This window comes from Suncus etruscus, chromosome 17 (assembly GCF_024139225.1).
Source record: "Suncus etruscus isolate mSunEtr1 chromosome 17, mSunEtr1.pri.cur, whole genome shotgun sequence".
Taxonomy (NCBI): domain Eukaryota; kingdom Metazoa; phylum Chordata; class Mammalia; order Eulipotyphla; family Soricidae; genus Suncus; species Suncus etruscus.
The window spans coordinates 24,104,390-24,123,263 of NC_064864.1; the positions used below are offsets into that span (position 1 = coordinate 24,104,390).

General features: G+C 49.6%; 1 protein-coding gene across 1 annotated transcript in view; it reads left to right on the forward strand.

Moving 5' to 3' along the window:
* The window catches only part of TSPAN14 (tetraspanin 14), a 41,499-nt gene that overhangs the window by 14,190 nt on the left and 8,435 nt on the right, over positions 1-18,874 (forward strand). The window contains exon 2 of the mRNA XM_049790728.1: positions 11,567-11,664. Coding sequence (XP_049646685.1) covers positions 11,584-11,664 — 81 coding nt within the window. The 5' untranslated portion in view covers positions 11,567-11,583. The remainder of the gene's footprint in view (positions 1-11,566; positions 11,665-18,874) is intronic.

The following is an 18,874-nucleotide window of genomic DNA, read 5'->3' on the forward strand; positions in this document are numbered from 1 at the left end:
GGGTCCCACCACTTCTGCCACTCAGTGACCTTGGCCTTTTCTCTTCTCGGGTGACTCCCCAAGACAGTGGAAGGTGAACTTTCCAGCAGGGAATCTGAAGTTCATGAATCTCTTTCCGAAATGACTCATCACTGCTGGGCCCACTTCCTCACCTCTCTCCCCCTTAGTTGTTGTGATGCCCCGGAAGACTGAACTCATGTGGTGGTACTGGAGGTCACAGGAGCAGTCAGGGGATCAAACCCATGGTCTTCCCTGCACGGCAGGCACCCTGCCTGCCTCAGCTCCTGAGGGGTGAGGGCTGGGGGTGGTGTTGATCAACACAGACTGTGGTTTTCAAGTGGAAACTTGTTCATCCTGAGCCCGCCCTGTCATATTCTGGGGCCCAGAAGCCCCTTTAGTAAGTATTGCCTCATACGTGGGGGGATGGGGGAGGCAGAGTCGATTTTGGAAAAATGCCTCACAGTTAAGCTTGAACCTAGCTGGGAGGGAAGCCAAGTGTCCCTGATTTCATATCCCCAGAGTCAGTGAAATAGATAGTTTCAGGGTTGAAAGTAAAACCAAATGTTTTAATCTAGCTTTAGTTGAGAGAAATAGTCTCCACAGCTCGTCTGGGGCTCCAGCCCAGGAGACTCCTCCCACTGTGGGAGGCTCCCACCTCTATTTTCTTTTCCAGGGGCTCAAACCTTCCCCTTCCTGGTTCCCTTCAGGGTGACTTTCTGGCTCTTTTATCTGCCTCTCCCAGCTGGAGCCCCCCTCCTGGGGGGCCTCTGTGCCAGTGGCCAGTAGCTTTCCTCCCATTGTCCCTCAGGCCTTGATCTTCCTTCCCTGCCCCTGCCGTGACTTCCCAATGCTAGAGGCCTGGGCTGGAAGACACGGAGGGGGCAGAGTCCAACTTCCCTAGGCCTTTGGTGACTGTGACTTTCCAGTGATATGAAACGAAAAATAGAAAAATAAAAAACCTGCAAGGATCCAGTGAGATGCATGGAAATACTGAGCACATTCTAGAATTATAGTGTCTTTCTGGGAAAGCACTGAATTCCTGTAAATGGACATAGTAAGATGGAGGGCTTCCACCGACACCTCCCCTATCTGCCTCCATAGTGCTGCTAAATTTCCTCAGCCGTGGGGCTTCTCCCGTTCCCACTCACCGTTCAAGATGCTGCCTTCCAGGCCTGCCCATCACCAGCTTCCTTATCCTTAGAACTGATGAGCAGTTAATGGGCAGTCTTGGGCTGCTTACCCACACCTGCAGAAAGCAAAGCTCTCGGCTTCCCAGGTGATTTGCATGTACTTTCAGGTCTGTGTTTCCACCCTACAAGCAGAAGACCCTGTGGTTTCAATGCCTTCCCTTCTGCCCTCCTCTGCAGTCTGCTCTAACTAGATGCTCCGCTTCTGCACTTCCCTACTGGTGTCTCTGGCACTGTAGAGTGTCTTAGAGGTGGGACTGGTGTCTCAAAGTCCCTTGAGTGGCAGCTGTGGGGTCTCCTCCAGGCCTGTGCCAGCAAGGTCATCTTTGGAGCGCCGAGCCTACTGGGGTAATTGGACCCCTCCTTTGTGGAGGGCGACGCCCTGGCCTCCCTCAACCATCTGTTGCCAGCTGGTCTACAGGCTCCTCTGAATCACGTTGTAAATGCCATTTGCTTTTTTAGTTGAAACAAAGCAGTTTTGGTATATGCAAAAGATGAAGTAACCCTCCCAGAATGGGAACTATTCATTTTTGTTTTATCTCAGGATAAAAAAGTTTTAAATGAAGCTTTAGGTGAAAAAAAGTCTCTGGATTTTGCTAGGGTTACTCTCCCACATGCATTCTGGTAGAGGTAGTGGGAAAAAGCTTATGTCTGCTTCCAGCCCAGGCCTGAGGGTGAGTCTCTGAAGAGGCCTACAGATTAGCTGGAGCAGACTCTGCTGTACTCCACTCCTTTAGAAATGGGTCACATCTGTGACCAGGCAGTGCACTGGAATCATGCTTGCCCTAACCCCTTTGGCTGGGGGCATTTCCAATGCTCTTTGTCTTCTTTCTCTCTTTTGTCTTCTTTCTCAGGCTTCAGTTTTCACCCAGTGTTTGGGGTGTTTGTCTTCTGGGTTCACTGAACATTTCCCTCCCAGGCTTGTGAGGCTGGAGGAGACCAGGCCCTGCCTGGGGGAGTGAGAGAGTTGCTCCTTCTTTCTTGAGGCTTGTGCCAGTGGCTGCAGAGACATCTTAGTGCTGGAATTCTTACCATCTTCCAGGCGTGGAAGGAAGGAACACAAATCCAGCTTTAATTTGCACAGTTCTTCAGGTGGTGAGGAGGAGGGCTGCTCCTGCAGAGAGACCAGCTTGTGAGTCTTTGAATCTTACCCGGTAGATTCTGCTACCAAGTAGACATATTTCTTGTAGATACATAGTCACTGAAGACACGGTGACTGCAGCAGAACTTTCTTTTGCTTGAGTCAGTTTTTACTGAGGGTTACAGTTGAGTTGTTTACAGGACGATTTTTCTGTTCCTCCCTGAAATGGGCCTGTGTGTTCTTTCACATCTGTCTGTGGTGTTTCGAAGCAGCTTCTGACCTTGTTGCCATGTATACACCTGTGTGTCCTGTCCTGATCTGGGGGCACCTGCACCTTATCAGGGAGCCCTGTCTGGAGCAGACGGTCGCCTGCACCTCCCTTTTATAGTGCTAGGCTATGTGTTGAAACATCTGCCTGGATGACTGAGCTGACGCTTTTCTGGCTATTACCTGACTGCCCACATGGGTCTTGTCCCTACAGACCTGTCGTCCCTTCCTAGAATCCTGTCTACTTCGCAGTCCAGTTCTTCTGTCTTCATTTGGGACAGTTCGGGGGCCTCTGGCTCTCTGTTCCTCAGCAGGATAGGTCAGAGTGGGCAGGATTCCCTGGAGATCCCAGGGTGACAGCCAATATGAACTGGGCTCGATGTCACAGCTTCCTGCCCCTGTTTCTTTGTGTAAAGTGTCTCAGGCACCCTTCCCTTCACCTCCAAGGGCAGCAGCTTCTGGTGGAGGGTCACCATCCTTACATGAGGGCACCGTGGGAAGTGGCTAGCTGTGTATTGAGAGAGGTCCTTCCCGGCCTTGCTAGCTGGGACTCCCAGCTTCCAAACAGAAATCCTGTTTTGTTATTTTAATCCACCAAATAGTGTTCTATTTCGGCAGCTGGAATGGATCTAGGTGAACCTGTTTCTCCACTCCTGTGGCGACTCTGCTAACTGGGATATGGCTAGGGCCTGAGAATGTGGTGCTGGCTGGGCCCTATGCTACCTGGGTCCTCCAGGGCCATACCTGGGTGAGAGTGCTGCACCTCCAGGGTCACACAATGCAGAGCTTGGGAGGCCATGGGCTGAGGTCAAATCTGGGTCCACCTTGTGCACGGCCTGCTGAACCCTAATTCAAGCTCTGGCTGATGATTCCCAGCAACCTGTCATTCTGTCCTGGTAGCTGAGTTGTGATGATTTAATGTCTTAATTCCTGTATAGCTAGTCCCGTCCCTCCCCCGCTCCCCCGTGGGGGTTCCTGGGTTGGTGGAGAAAACAAATTAACATCAGATTAATAGGAGAAAAACAAATTTAATTACATATGCTGGAGAAATTTTCATGCCTGCAAATGCTTGAGTAATGAGAGAGACCAAGGGTTTATATTCTGGAGCTAAAGATAGAGACAGGTGCCTGGGGCCTTGAGAGTTTGTGAATAGCCCAGGGTGACTGGCGACAAAACAGGGCTCTGGGTGTTTGTCCTGCCATAAGACGGGTCTCTCCAATAAATGAGAAAGTTATTTGTGGATGTGGCCCTACCTTCTAAGCTTCCTTCTTCAACTGGCCATTTCCCTGGACGCTCCAGCTTTCATTGACCTTAGTGCTACCTGCCAAAGAAACACTTAGTGGACAATGTCTGCTCATGGCTTTTGGGGGGGAAGCCTAGCCCTGGCCTGACCTGCTTATCATTTGGCGCCCTGCTGTTAAAATTTTTTTTCCTTTTACCCATTTATTGATCCATTTATCTACTTTAGAGTGGACTTTATGGATGCTTATTTTATCCAGTGGGTCCAAGCCTATTACTGTTATTGTATATTTTTGATGCTCAGATTAGTCCTGATTTGGCCAGCATTCCTTCAGCTCTTAATTATGAATTTCCAGATCTGAGAGTCCTGCACTGGTCTCTGTATGTAGTCAGAGAAGTTTCTGGAATGAGTATGATGTTCTGTGGTATTTGAGTTGAATGACACCAGCCCTGCCCTCTTCCCCAGTGCCTGAGTCCCTCCTCCCTGCCAGCCCCCTGGTGAGATGGCCACACTACCTTGCCTACCTCCATGTAGGGTTTCTGGGTCAGAATTCCTTTGAACCAAACTCCTGTAGCTGAAGAAATAATAAAAATAGTAAGTCTGAAAAAGCACTGGGTTAGGTGACCTCGATTCCAGGCCCAGCATTTCTCTTTGTGAACTCTTGCCTCCTTCTCCCTTTGTCTGCCCCATATCTGGTCCCTCCCACTGCAGCTTTGCTGCTGTCCCGGTGGAGTCAGACAAAGGGTTGCTAGCGAAAAGGCCTTGACTGTGATGCTCCTTGAGTGAACTCCCTGAGTGGGTTTAGGTTGTGGGTTTTGGGGATGGAAACTCACAGTGCTCTGTGAGGCTCAGGGTTGCAGACAGGAAGTGAAGCTCTGAGAACTCAGGAAAGCTTGGTGGGGCTCGGAGATGGTGGCCCAGGTGTTCCAGAGAAACAGTGAGGGGCTATCCGAAATGGGATTCAGGTCTGTAAAGCTCTCTTTCCTTGCACCCCTGTGCTGGGGTTAGTGCCCCGGGGAGACTGCATTCCTTACCTGGCTCCTGTGGCTTTGGAGCACTTATCTGTTGTGGACAGACTATTGGGCCCCTGGGAGTAGCTGCTGTCTCAGTCTCCATTTCACAGTTTCCGGCAGAGCCTGGGATATGGGGCTTGGACTGGCTCAGAATAGGACATTGGTACCTGATATTGGTACTGTCTCAAAAGCTTCTAAAGAATCGAACCTCTTTGTTTCATCTCAGAGAGTAATGGGACCTGGGACTCCATTTTTCTTTGAGATTTTTGTGGGTATGGAGGCAGTCTGATCGAAACTGGCTTGTTATCTGCACTCCTCTCCCATATTCACGAGTCCCCTTATAGATTTCTTTTTTTTGGGGGGAGGGGGGTTTGTTTTTGGGCCATACCCCGTGGCGCTCAGGGGTTCTTCCTGGCTCTGTGCTCAGAAATTGCTCCTGGAGGCTCAGGAGACCGGGATCAAACCTGGGTCCGTCCTGGCTCTGCCATGTGCAAAGCAAATGCCTTACTACTGTGCTACCACTCTGGCCCCCTTCTAGACTTCTTCCTTTGGACCTACTGGAGTTCCTTCAGTAGATGAATGATCCGTAGCACCCATTTGACTCTCTTGGTGGAACAGAGCATCAGAAGTACTTAATCTAACAATTGTGTAGTCAGTTGTTTGTATAAGCAAAGCCTGACTTGGAATATTTATTCTGCAGAACAATAAAGGAGACTACAAGGGGACTCAGAGATTCAGTGTTTCTGGAACTCACCAGATAGATGTTCATTCAGCGAAGTAGACCAAGTCGAGACCAGTCCCTTGGAATTTCATGTGCTGGGAGAAAGATGATCTTAAACATTTATGGAGACAGCAAAGCAGAATTGAACATTAGCAGTCTGTTGTTTTGGAATTCTCTGTACCCTGGAATGAATCATAGAAGATTTTTGGTCAATGTCTTTTTGGTTATTTTTTTTTTGGGCTACACCCCGGTGATATTCAGGGGTTACTCCTGGCTATGCACTCAAAAATGGCTCCTGGCTTGGGGGACATATGGGACGCCAGGCGATCGAACTGCGGTCTGTCCTAGGCTAGCGTGGGTAAGGCAGACGCCTTACTGCTTGTGCCACTGCTCAGGCCCCATTGATCAATGTCTTTGTATTTTATTTTTGTTGTGGGGGATGGGAGGCCCCTAAGCAAATGCTCAGGGTGCCCTGGAGCCACTCCTGGTACTATTTGAGTAAGTTGGCCAGTGATACATCCTACTAGGACCTGGCAGTTCTGGGACTACTTGGCCATCCTGAGCAGTGTGCATAGGAACATGCCGTGCTGGCCTTGTGCATGTGCCTTGGCCTCAACTTCCAGGCCTTCCTACCTTCTTCTTAACGAAATCAACTTCTGGTCGAGATTCCACACTTAGTGGGATTTTAATTAGGAAGAAAAGTAAAATAAAGGTGGTTTCAAACATACTAGTTCTGAAGGATTTTGTTACTGATTAAGTAAAGGCTGACTCTAGTACAATGCGTCCCTCGAGGGAAAGGAGCTCTGTACCAGTCTGGGTGGAGGCAGCTCTGAAGGCTCCAGAAGGGAGAGCAGCTGATGCTCAGGAACTTACTACTAACAGGAGATTGGGACCATAGGCATTGAATCTGGAACTGCATATTGACTTAGTCACGTAAAATGATGCAAACAGAAAGAGAATTGTTCATCCCAGGGATTAGAAAATTGTCTAGGAAATGGAAAGCGATCCTTGTTTACTTAGCTCACCGTCTGTTTTTTTTTTAATTTTTATTTATTATATTTGTTCTTTTGGCCATACCCTGTGGCAGTGCTCAGGGGTTACTCCTGGTTCTGCGCTCAGAAATCACCCCTGGCAGGCTCGGGGGATCCTGTGGAATGCTGGGAATCAAACCTGGTCTGCCCCTGGTCATCCTTGTACAAAGCAAATAAATGCCCTGTGGATGTGCTATCTCTGCAGCCTTAAGCTCATGGTCTTACTAGTGTAAATTCAGAAAATTACTTAGCCAGTACCAGTTTGACTCTAGTTAAGAGTGAAGACTCGGGAGAGAGTGGGAGGGCTGGCTTGTAGTGGAGCAGAGAGTTAGAGCAAGGGTAGAAAGCGGATTGGTAGGTAATACTTAAGACTGGAAGACTAGTGAATAGTACTCAATGCTCACGAAGAAGAGAAATTTCTAAGAAATTCTTGGGGGTAAACAAGGTCACGGAGAAGTTGAAAGTGTTCCCTGAAAAGGGGAAGGCCGGGTCAGGGACTGCTGTTCCTCATGGTAACTTCTTAAGTAGTTATTAATGTCTACATTAGGTGCATGGGTAATGACAAAATAAAACTATTTAGTGAAAATTGCTTCACGAAACTCAGTCGTGCAACTGAGAAGATGTACCCCGGACTGCTAGCATTCCATGTGTTTTTAGCCTTCCTAGCCACGGATGGTGGAGCCCCAGCATGGCAAGTCATGGGCCATCTGACGGTTTCTCAGTGTCTCTCCAACTTGATAGACCCAGGGTTCAGATCCATGGGTAGGTGGTGAGTGTCCAGTGCCATCCTTTGTACCGTCACACCCGCAGCCTGAGAAATCCCCTTTGTGTACCTTTATAAAACAAAGGTGTTATAGGGAAGTGGGACAGTGGAAACTTTTTTTTTTTACAAAGCACTAATAAATCTACCACTTTGGTTTTTTTTTAACCTCTCATGCTTTCCAATTGTTCCTTAATTGAAAGTATGTTTATTTATTTATTTATTTATTTATTTATTTATTTTTATTTTTTGGTTTTTTGGGCCACACCCGGCGATGCTCAGGGATTACTCCTGGCTGTCTGCTCAGAAATAGCTCCTGGCAGGCACAGGGGACCATATGGGACACCGGGATTCGAACCAACCACCTTTGGTCCTGGATCGGCTGCTTGCAAGGCAAACGCCGCTGTGCTATCTCTCCGGGCCCTTGTTTTTGTTTTTTGGGGGGCACACCCATTTGATGCTCAGGTTACTTCTGGCTATGCACTCAGAAATAGCCCCTGGTTTGGGGGGCCATATGGGATGCCAGGGAATCGAACCAAGGTCTGTCCTAGGCTAGCGCTTACAAGGCAGACAGATACCTTACCTCTAGTGCCATCTCTCTGGTCCCAAAAGTATGTTTAGATTTCATCCTTCCTTTTTTTTTTGGCGGGGGAGTGAGTAAGTTGGTAAGAGGTAGGGTACAGATGTGATTGGGCCATGCCTGGTGGTGCTCAGGGGCTGTTCTATCTCAGTGCTCAGGAGTGATCCTTGGCAGTGCCCAGGAGACCTTGGGAATTGAACCAGACTTGGCAACACCAGCGCAAGTGCCTTGTTCCTGTGCTGTCTCTATGTCTCTTTTTTTTTGGGGGGGGGGGAATGTGGGCACACCTGGAGGTGCTCAGTGGTTACTCCAGGCTCTGCACTTAGAAATTGCTCCTGGCAGGCTCGGGGGACCATATGGGATGCCTAGGATCAAACCTGGGTTTGTCCTGGGTTGGCCACATGCAAGGTAAACACCCTACCGCTGTGTTGTCACTTAGGTTCCTATTCTTTTGCTTTCTTCTTCTTTGTATGTGTGTTGGGGGTGGGAGGGCAGGTTTCTTTCAAGAGGAGGGCTGCTCTTAGAGCTGTGCAGGTTGTTGGTGTTGGGTGCTACGGGGGGGGGGGGGGCTTATCAGTTAGCTCTGAGGGGAAGGTGGGGAACCATGTGGTGTGTTCAGGTGACCTCATGCCAGGCTTATGTTGCAGCCCTTTGAGCCCTGTCTAACTGGGTTCTCCTTTTTCTTTAAAAAAGTTTTTGTGGGGGCTGGAGAGATAGCAAAGAGGTTGGGCATTTGCCTTGCACATGACCAACCCATGATAGATGGTGGTTTGATTCCCGGCATCCCATATGGTCCCCCGAGCCTGCCAGGAAGGATTTCTGAGTGCAGAACCAGTAGTAACCCCTGAATGCCTCCCAGTGTGACCCAGAAACCCCACCAAAAAAGGCGTTCATTTTCTGGCGGCAAATTCTTAGTTGAGAGAGAGTGGGATAGAGAGATATATGCTGGGAGAGAGAGATGTGGAGAGAGGCTGAGGAAAAGAGATGCTGAGAGGAGATAGATATCTATAAAAACACATAATCTGCATATCTGCAGATATCTGCAGATACTAATGCGAAGCTCACTCTTATTACTAGCAAAGTGATCAGTGAGCCTCACAGGGGATCGCCAGCAAAAGTGGTGGCCCCTTCATTAAATTGTGAATAATTTACAATTTAATAATTTACAATAGTATTACAATTTACAATCTGGGCTGCCCTCAAGTTTTCTTTCATTGTTAGGTTGCCTTCTAGTCCCTCTGTTGCATTGTCCTTGCACTCCAGGATGATGTCTTCAGCCTTGAGGGTGGGGTGTACCAGCTGGGTTGTAAGTGTGGATTGTTATGTGGTAGGAGGCACCCTTTGTCACAATGGCTGCAGCTGCAGATAACTTATTTGCATTTTCTTTCTAGTTTATTCGGGGTGTGTGTGTGTGTGTGTGTGTGTGTGTGTGTGTGTGTGTGTGTGTGTGTGTGTGTGTGTGTGTGTGTGTGTGTGAGAAACTGGGAATTCAGAATCTTTTTTTTCTGTTTTATTTTCATGGATGCTTTTGTACTTATGACAGGCTTTGCCTGTTGGTTCTGAAGTTAAAATTAATATAGGCTTTTATTTAAAATTATTATTGCATATGCCTTTTAAAATCAGTAAGTCTGCTGGCTTGTGTGTTTCTGCCTGCATCCAGCCTTTGACTTTGGAGTGTGTCTACTGATTCTGGTTTATTGAGTTTCTGTTCAGTCGCTAACCAGCTGGGTCACGGTGGTCAGTGGCTCCGACTGCCCTTTGTTCTGAGCATTTGTTACAGAGCACATGCCTGGCTGTTACCTGAATGCTCTCTTTGATTTTGAAGAGTTTGTCATGCGGCTAGCACATGGCAGTTCTTTCCCTCTGAAGCATTCATGCGTATCTGAAAAATGCATTATCTTCTTTGGGGGGAGCTGGATATGGGGGTGTGGGGCAGGTTGTTGGGCCACGTTCAGTGGTGGTGGTGGGGTGGAGTACTGTTTTATGTGTTTTTTAAAGAAAACAATAGGAATTAAATGGGCTGTTTAGTAGAGTTAAGTTCTGCCTTCCACGTGACGGAGTTTAACCAGTGAGGTCAGATGCTGTGACTGCACTTACTCAGAATTGTATGGTTAAATTTGGGGTTAGATCTGGGCTCCAGTTTCAGCACTGTGGACTTTATCTCTTTCTTGGGGTTCTGTGTAAATGTGCTAACAACTCAGAATGCTGGCTGGGGAATTCATCCGTCTTTTCCTTGAAGTGTTTTTCTTTTTGGGTCACACCCAGCAGTGCTCAGGGGTTACGCCTGGCTCTATGCTCAGAAATCACTCCTGGTAGGCTGGGGGACGGGGGGGGGGGGGGGAACCATATGGGATGCCAGGATTTGAACCACCATTCTTTTGTGTCTAAGGCAAATGCCTTATTGCTGTGCTATCTCTCCGGCCCCTTCCTTGAGGTTTTAAAGCTGCTGAGCCAGATCTCAGGAGCCCCACACAGGCTCTGTATTACTTACTCCACACCATCCCCACAAGAAGGCCTTGTGTTGGAGGATGTGGCTTAAGTAGGGGTGGGGAGCCCTGAACAAATCTCCTGTTGCTCCCTCAGTTTCAATGCTGGCATCTGCGTATGACATTGAAGTTCTGCCTTTGATTCTCCGTACTTTGGCTTGTAGGAAGCAGCTCTTCTCCTGTTGCAGGGTTAATGTGTGTGTGTGTGTGTGTGTGTGTGTGTGTGTGTGTGTGTGTGTGTGTGTGTGTGTGTGTTTCATCTGGGAATGGAGAGATAACAATGATAACAATGTGTCATAACAATGTGTCCTGTAGCATTCGTCCCTGCCCCTGTGTTTGTGCTCCAGCCCAACAGGGTGAGTGTTTAGTGCTCTTCCTCCTCCTCCTCGCCCTCTGGTGGGTCTGATTCATCCAGCCCAGCAGGAGAAGGCTGCTGACATGCTCTGGTGAAGGATGTGGCCCCCTGGGACTGGAGCCTTGTTTCCTGGTGGGATGTGGCCCCAGATGCCCTATAGAAGAGGCTGAAGCTGCTGGTGAGGCAGACCAGATGATCCCTAGCCCCAGTCTCCCTGACCCCATGTGCTGTGGAGTTTCTTGCTTTTTGGGCCATACCCGGTGATGCTCAGGGGTTACTCCTGGCTATGTGCTCAGAAATTGCTTCTGGCTTGGGGGGGGCCATAAGGGATGCTGGAGGATTGAACCGCGGTTCCTTCTAGGTTAGTGCATGCAAGGCAAACTACCCTGCTGCTGTGCCTACTCTGGCTCCAAGTTTCTTGTATCTTTCCTTGGTTTCTGTAGGTGCCAGGCTAGTCTTGATTGGCAGGAGCTCAAGGAGATCAAGATTTTGAGGTCTTGGTTGGCTTTCAGGGTTATCATTTTCCGAAGGCCTGAGGCAGCTTGTGACGCTAGCGGGCATGAGGACCAGCACTAGTCAGCATCCAGCATGTCCTGAGAAGCCGGTTTCTGTATATAGAAAAGAAGCAACTTTGTGTGCAGCCTCTCGGCTCTGGGGCTCTGGTGTAGAAGGAGGATCTTGGAGTGTTAAACCCAAGCTTGGCAAGTCAAAGAACATGGTGAAACATATTCAGAAATTTCTGGGGTCAGCGTGTGAGCCTTCTGTTTATTCTTTCCTGGGGGAGCAGATATGGGGATGATGCCTGGCCATGAAATCTGTCTCATCACCGCTGTGTGTCTCCACAGACCCTGCTCCTCAGAAGATGCACTATTATAGATACTCGAACGCCGAGGTCAGCTGCTGGTACAAATATCTCCTTTTCAGCTACAACATCATCTTCTGGGTGAGTGCCTGATGGCAGTCATGTTTCCTTCTTTCTTTTGTTTTGGGTTCACTCCAGCAGGCAAGACTGGGACGAGGGTGGGAGGGTCTGTTTCTGATTGACATTTAGCTAACACTGGGACATGGCCTTGGATGAAACCCCACTTAGAGTTGGCCACGATGTCAGTGACTGTGAGGAAGTAGAGACCATGGCTCATGACAGTTCTTTTTAGGACTCTTGCTGGGAAGAGAAGAAAAATTGGTCTCAGTGGCCAAGGGACTAAAGGGAGGCATCATAACTTGAATATTGCTTGTGGGGTTGGTCCAGGGAAAGGCATGGATCCTTGTCCATGGATTCTGTGCTTGCACAGGGGCTTTGAAACCTCTGAAACCTCGGTGTGTTATCTGTGGGGCGTGCATGCTCATGGACAGGATTCTCTGCCCTGAACTTTGATCGTAGGCTTTTTTCCTTGCCTAGTGGTTACCAGTTTCCTACCACCTGACATAGGCCAGTGCTGGGCAGTTGTTGTGGATCTTGTAGGTCCTTGTACCAAAGAACTCTCAGCCCTCAGATCCTCACTGCCACTTGTTGTCCCTAGCAGGTGTACAATGGGTGGCCATCTGGTTTAAAGCCAGCCTGACACTGGGAACATGTGTCCATCCAGCTGTTGTCCCTGCCCCACCCGCTCTGCTGGCTCGGCTGTGTTTATCTGGCCTCAAGCCATGACCTCTGACTCTCATTCCAATTTTTGCAGCTAGCGTGTCAAGTTCTCCCCATGAGCCGTGGCTGAGAGCCCCGGTATCTCCATTTCTTCGGAGACTTGAGAACAAATGCGTTTCCTCTTGGGAAGCCTTACTGGTTTGTCCATTCACACATCGGCAGCAGCACATTTGAGGAACAGAGTTGGGTGGGTCCAGGGTTGGGGCTCGTCAGCGCCGTGGTAGAAGGTGGCAGAATTGCGCAGAGTCGGCGCTTTGGGCAGCTGAGACATAATTATCTTTCACTTAGTGTGTGTGGGGCAGAACAGGAAGAGACAGGAAAGTGAGGTGAGACGGAGCTTGGCTGGGAAGGTGAGATGAGGAGACTGCCTGGACCTCTGGCTTGAGTTTTGGATTTTCTGCCTTTGGCTACTCAGAGCTATGGAGTGAGGCCTGAGAACTGGGGTGCTGCAGAGTCCTTCAGGAGAAACGCCTGTTCGCTGGACAGGCTTCTCACCCAGATCAAGTCTGTGATGACCTTGTTGTCTGCTTTGTGAAATACTGATCTCACCTGTCTGCTGACCAGCTCCCATGGTTGCTGAATGTGTGATTAAAGGAAAAGCCATGCCTTTGCCAAGACAGTGTTTTTTCCTTTTTTTTTGACAGAAAAAAAATAGAATTCTTTGAATTCCTATAATCTCATAACCTACCTTCAAAAACTACCCACTAGTAGCCTCCTCCGCCCTATTATGAAATGACACAGAGAGATGTTTTCCCCAGAGACTTCTGTGATTTGTTTTGTTTCAACGAATTTTTTTTTTTTTTTGGTTTTTGGGCCACACCGGCAGTGCTCAGGGGATACTCCTGGCTGTCTGCTCAGAAATAGCTCCTGGCAGGCACGGGGGACCATATGGGACACCGGGATTCGAACCAACCACCTTTGGTCCTGGATCGGCTGCTTGCAAGGCAAACGACGCTGTGCTATCTCTCCGGGCCCTTGTTTCAAAAATTTACGGAGTCCTGGAGTTCCACACTGCAAGGTTTGTAGTGGCCGTGGTGACTGCAGTCTGGGCTCAACCAGTTCTTTCTGAGTGTTCAGAAGAAACCTGTTGTTTCTTTGACCTATTCTGGGTGCCAGGATGAATGCAAGTTTTATTTAGCAGTTTGGTCTCACCCAGAATTTCTTCACAGTGACAGCCTTAATAGCAAACACCTGTTGTACTTTGCTAGCTTTTTAAATGTCTTTCCCTCTTTTCCTTCATCTCAGGGCTGAGATTTCCCCCTCCCCCCCCCCCAAGTTTTTCTGTTCATGCTCTGAGTGAGAGAGAAGCATGGATGCCACTGATGTCTGTCTGATCCTTGGATTTTACTGAGTGGGCCTTCTGGGATTCTTGTCATAGGCAGTCAGGGAAACAGTGCTTACAGGATTGTGAGGTTATTAATATATTTTATTATATTTTTGATAATAATTTGGCTACGTTAGCTGTGTTACAGGGGTAAAAAAAAATCTCACTTAGACTTGGATATCTGGATCACAGTGAAATGCCACTTTCTACTTACTAGGAATGCTATTATTGAGACAAAAATAAAACCCAAACTGAGAAAAATAGGGTTGGAGAGATAATGCAGTGGGTAAGCTGCTTGCCTTGCATGCAACCTTATCCTATTCCCCGGCTTCGAATGTGGTTCTCTAAGCACCACCAGAGTGATCCCTGAGCACAGAGCTAGGAGTAAGGCCAGAGTACCATGGGGTATGGTCTCAAATAAAACAACAAGAAGACCCAGATAATTTTGGCAAGCCTGAGGGGATATTGAACTTTGCTGCTGACAAGTATGTAAAGTATTGTAGCCACTGCAGCCGGGCACAGCAACAGTATAGCTGGTAGGGTGATTGCTTTGCATTGGGCCAATCACTCGAATACCATTAGGAGTAAATCCTGAGCTTCACTGGGAGTGGCCCCAAAACCAAACAAATAAAATATAATCACTATAGGAGAGTGTTAGGGCTCCTCGGAAAGAGAAGATTAAATGGTGTGAGCACTGTGGACAAGAATCTGATCTCTGCCAGAATGTGCCTGAGCACCACCATCAGAGGACTGCAACATGCTGCCCCTTGGCCCCACAAGTGTGCATCCACCACAGCCAGGCATATATGTGCAAGCCCTGGTCATGATACCGGGAGCAGTGAAGAGGAATGAGGAGGTAGCAGTTTTATATCTGCTTCTGCCCTGGAGCTTAGTCTCAAGAGAGGCATTTGCACAGCCCAGTTCATTGCAGCATCATTCGGAGCAGAGGTAGAAGCCAGATAAGAGTGAACGAACAAAGTGGGGCTTCTACACAGATGAGTTGTATGTACAGCACAGATGAACCTGGAGGGTGTCATGGAGCTCAGGGGAACTAGTCTAGTGCAGCAGGCTAAGTACCTGTGGCTAACTGTCTGCCTCTCTGTCACTGGAGGCCCCAGGACTAGTAAGAGTGATTGAAATTGAAAGTTGAGCTGTGGTTGCTAGGGCAAGGGGGTTTTGGGAAGTCTTTGTTCTCTGGATAGTGAGTTTAAGGTTTGCCCGATGGAATCTGTGGACCGTGGTGATGGCCACAGTGACTCTGCGAATGCCACCAGTGCCACTGAACTGTGAAGTCAGAGTTGATTTCGGTAGTGTTTGGCCTCACAGATAGATCCAAGCTGCACGAAGAACTGGAGCTTCCCTGGCTTTGCTCATTGAACCCTCCAGAGGGCTGGTTCTGATGTTGTTTGCAGCTCCCGGATCCCTGAGCACCATGAGTTGCCAGTTGAATCCACCGTAGTTGGGCAGAAGCCCTGGTCTGGGTCTGTTTAGTAGCATGGGACTGAGGCCCCTTGTGAGTGCAGACACTCTGCGCTCTATCACTGAGAGCGGAGCTGTGGCCATGGGTCTTCTCGGTGTCTCAGCAAGTCTGGACCTCTGCTACCCTGCAAGCAGTATGCAGATTCACCATGCTAGAAGGGCTGCCCATTTCCACTTCAGAGGAGATTCTTGGGCCTTTGTGCTTTGCTCTGTGCTCATCACTTGGGCCTGCGGGTCACCTGTCTTCAAAGTCACAGATGGCCACCATGATCTGTCACACTCTAGTGTGCTGTCCAAGTAGGGAGATAAGAGTGGAGAGAGGTTATCAACAGTTTTATCTGTGTAGCTGGTGAATCTGAGAGGCAGAACCCTCCCCAAGCCCCGTGCGCCTCCTGCCCTACTCCCCTTTTTATCTTTGTGGGTGTAGAGTGGTTGCTCTCCCTGTGTTTTGCTCGATCCCATGATTTTCACTATCTCCTCCCACTTTTGGGCTGTGAATGGGAGAGAATCATTCTTACTGGCACTGAACTCGCATCCTGTGATTTGGGGACCCCAAAGAAGGCTCACTGGTCTGAGCGAGGAGTTTCTCACCATATCTGCAAATAAACGCAGCCTGAAAGAGATGTCTGGTTTCTGATAATGACACGTGTCCGATTATTGTGTTGGCACAGCTGAAAAGTGGTGCCTTTCCCCCCTCTCCATGTACCATACTCTGCCAACATCAGGAGACTCTAGTACGATGGCACAGGTATCCCATCTGTACTGAGTGGTCTTTGCTCCATTGCCCTGTCTACAGTTAGCTTCGTGTCTTGTGACTGTCCTTGTGGCCTTGGCATTTGTTTTCCAAGCAGCCTCTCCGAGTGTCACATTCCAGGTTGTTTGTCTTCCAGATTGGATTTTTAGGAATTCCCACATTGGACATTTAGGCTGTTTGCTTTTTATTTTTGTCTTAGAAAAGGAAGCACTGATTAGTGTTGTATGATACAGAGTCTGTCCTTATGGAAGGAGGGAAATTATTTGCTAGGGCGGATTCTCAGGAGTGAGGCAGAAATGGGTCAGAAGGTGTGTGCATTGCTCACACCTGACATATTTAGATGAAATAGCTTCTCCAAAAGGACTGCCCCACTTTGTAGGAAATGGCCTACCTGTGCTGGATGGTTTCAGTTCAAGGGGGATGTGTGTGAAAGAGGAGATGAGAGAAGGAGAGAGGGAGGTAGAGAAAGAGAGAGAGAGAGAGAGAGAGAGAGAGAGAGAGAGAGAGAGAGAGAGAGAGAGAGAGAGAGTTGTATTGATGTGACACGAGGGAGGTAGAGAGAGAGAGAGAGAGAGAGAGAGAGAGAGAGAGAGAGAGAGAGAGAGAGAGAGAGAGAGAGAGAGAGAGAGAGTTGTATTGATGTGACACTTGTCACTTGGCCTTCCTTGTTCTCTTGTATCCCCCTGGACAAACATGCCATCCGACTCTCATTGTTTTGTTGTATTCCACTGAACATATATGTCATTTGGGTTATTTATATTCTTAAGCCATTAAGACCTTACTGCCCTGGCCTGGGAGACCTGGAGTGTGGGGGATGTTCTGGGGGTCCCGAGGGTGAGCACTGCCTTTTGTCTTCCATGCCCAAATGGTTTTGCTGTAATAGTTGTGTGTAGGACTTGGCAGGTTGCAGCTTGCAGACCTGTCTGTGCCTGTACAGCAGGGGTCTCAAACTCGCGGCCCGCAGGCTGATTGTGGCCCTCAGTACATTTTTGTGGCTCTGCCCTAGAGGAATCTGTTTTAGTTTTGTTTTGTTTTAGTTGTTTGGGTCACCCCCGCCAATGTTCAAGGCTTACTACTGACTTTGCACTCAAGGATCACCCCGACTTTGCCTCCTGAGGCCCCCAGGTAAATTGAGTTTGAGACCCCTGCTGTACAGTCATGCTGGCACACAGCCCTGCCTGGTCGGCTCACCCCAACTGTTCTACGCCAGCAGCGAAGCCCAGCAGGGAGTGGGGAGGCCATTGGGCCTGCAGTGCTGGAAGTACCATATTTACTGTCTGGCCCCTCGACGAGCCTTGACTGTGGGCTGAGGGTCCCGGTTTTCTCAGCACGAAGTCACTGTGATACCAGGCAGGGCAGTGTGAGGCTTCTCTCTGGGAGCTGCCTCCGACCTCCCAGGGGTGAATCTGCCCCTCCACTCTGCCTTCTTTCCTTCCTTCCTTCCTTCCCTTCTGAGGCTTTGACACAGCCAAGTTCCTGGGCGTGGCTGGCTCCTTATCAGGGCACACAGACAGCTGTGAATGCTGCCCTGCCCAGAGGCCCAGGGAAGCCCCTGCCTGGTTGGGGGTTCTCAGTCTCTGCCAGGAGGGCCTGAGCCTCTTATCCGGAGGGAGGAAAGGCTGGTGTGTGATAACTGTGTGACCCTAGGAGGTACCATCCTGCCCTCTGGCCTCCTTTCCTCCTGGGGCTTCCCTAAGCCAAGCAGCTGAAGCTGCAGGGTTCAGACCTTCTCCGACTGGCTGCTGCCGAAGAATCGCCCTCTGCTGGCGTTCCTGCTTTTGCTGCGTTGGAGTGGAGGTGTGCTTCTCCTGCGCCCTCCTTTTGCCTCCCTTGCCTCTCTGACCTCCTGGGCCCCCAGAGGCCCCTTTTCTCCAAACCCTGTTTCACTGCTGGATAGTTGCTGCAGGGGTTTTGCTGGGGCGAGGGCCACACGAGTTTTTTTTTTTTTCAGCCCAGTCAGTGCTTGTGGGTAGTACCTTGGCGCATCTTCTATGTGGAGTGTGGCCCAGGAGGCAGGACTTGGTCTGACTGAGCTCCTGCTCCCTGCGGGTGGGACTTGGCAGAGCCTGAATGGAGCATGGAGTGAAGGGGGAAGGCAGGGACCGACCAAGATGAGGCTCTGTCCAGGCCAGGCAGGCATCATTTATTGGCTGCCTGCTGGGAACAGCCCTGCCCATGGGTGGCTGGAGACCGAGGCTGATGCAGGCTGTCCCAGGCGCTCTTGGCCCTCCCGCTGCTGGTGGTAAATAATTACCCGGACTGGGATCTGGCTCTACTTGGCCACTGCCTCAGGTTTGGGGCTCACAAGGAAGGCCCAGCCAACCCAACAGAGCATCTTCACCAGGGGTTCACAGATGGCTTTAGGGTGCAACAGCTAGAAGTCTGTAAACTCTCTGTACCCCCTAATTTTGGGTGCTTGCCCTTTTTCTGGATGCCTGAGACCTAGAGGCTTTGTCTAGAGGCCTCTCCTGACGCCCTTGAATAAAGCAGGCAGTTCTTTCAAGCCCAAGTCACACGGGGGAAGCTGAGTGTCAGTCACAGAGACAACTTTGGCCTTTAGTGTGGGGGTGCGGACAGGGGAGTCTGCGTGCCAGTGAGTGGCCACAAAGCCCAGTAGGAAGAGCAGGGCTGCCTGAGGCAAGAGACTGAGGCACTCGTTCATGGGCGAGTCATCTCGGGCCTGCCTCCACTGTGGGTTTGCGGGACAGGTGGGGATGCAGTGAAAACATATGTATGCATATGGGGTATGTGTGAGCATACCTGTGTGGGCCACACCTGCCTAGAGTACTGTGTGGATACCTTTTTGTTTGTTTTTTTGTGGGGGCATTCCCAGTGGTGCTCAGGGGTCATTCCTGGCTCTGCGTGGGCTCAAGGGAGCATATGGGATGCCCGGGATTCAACCTGGTGAGTCGCATACAAGGCAAATGCCCTAAGTGCTATGCTGATGCTCTGGT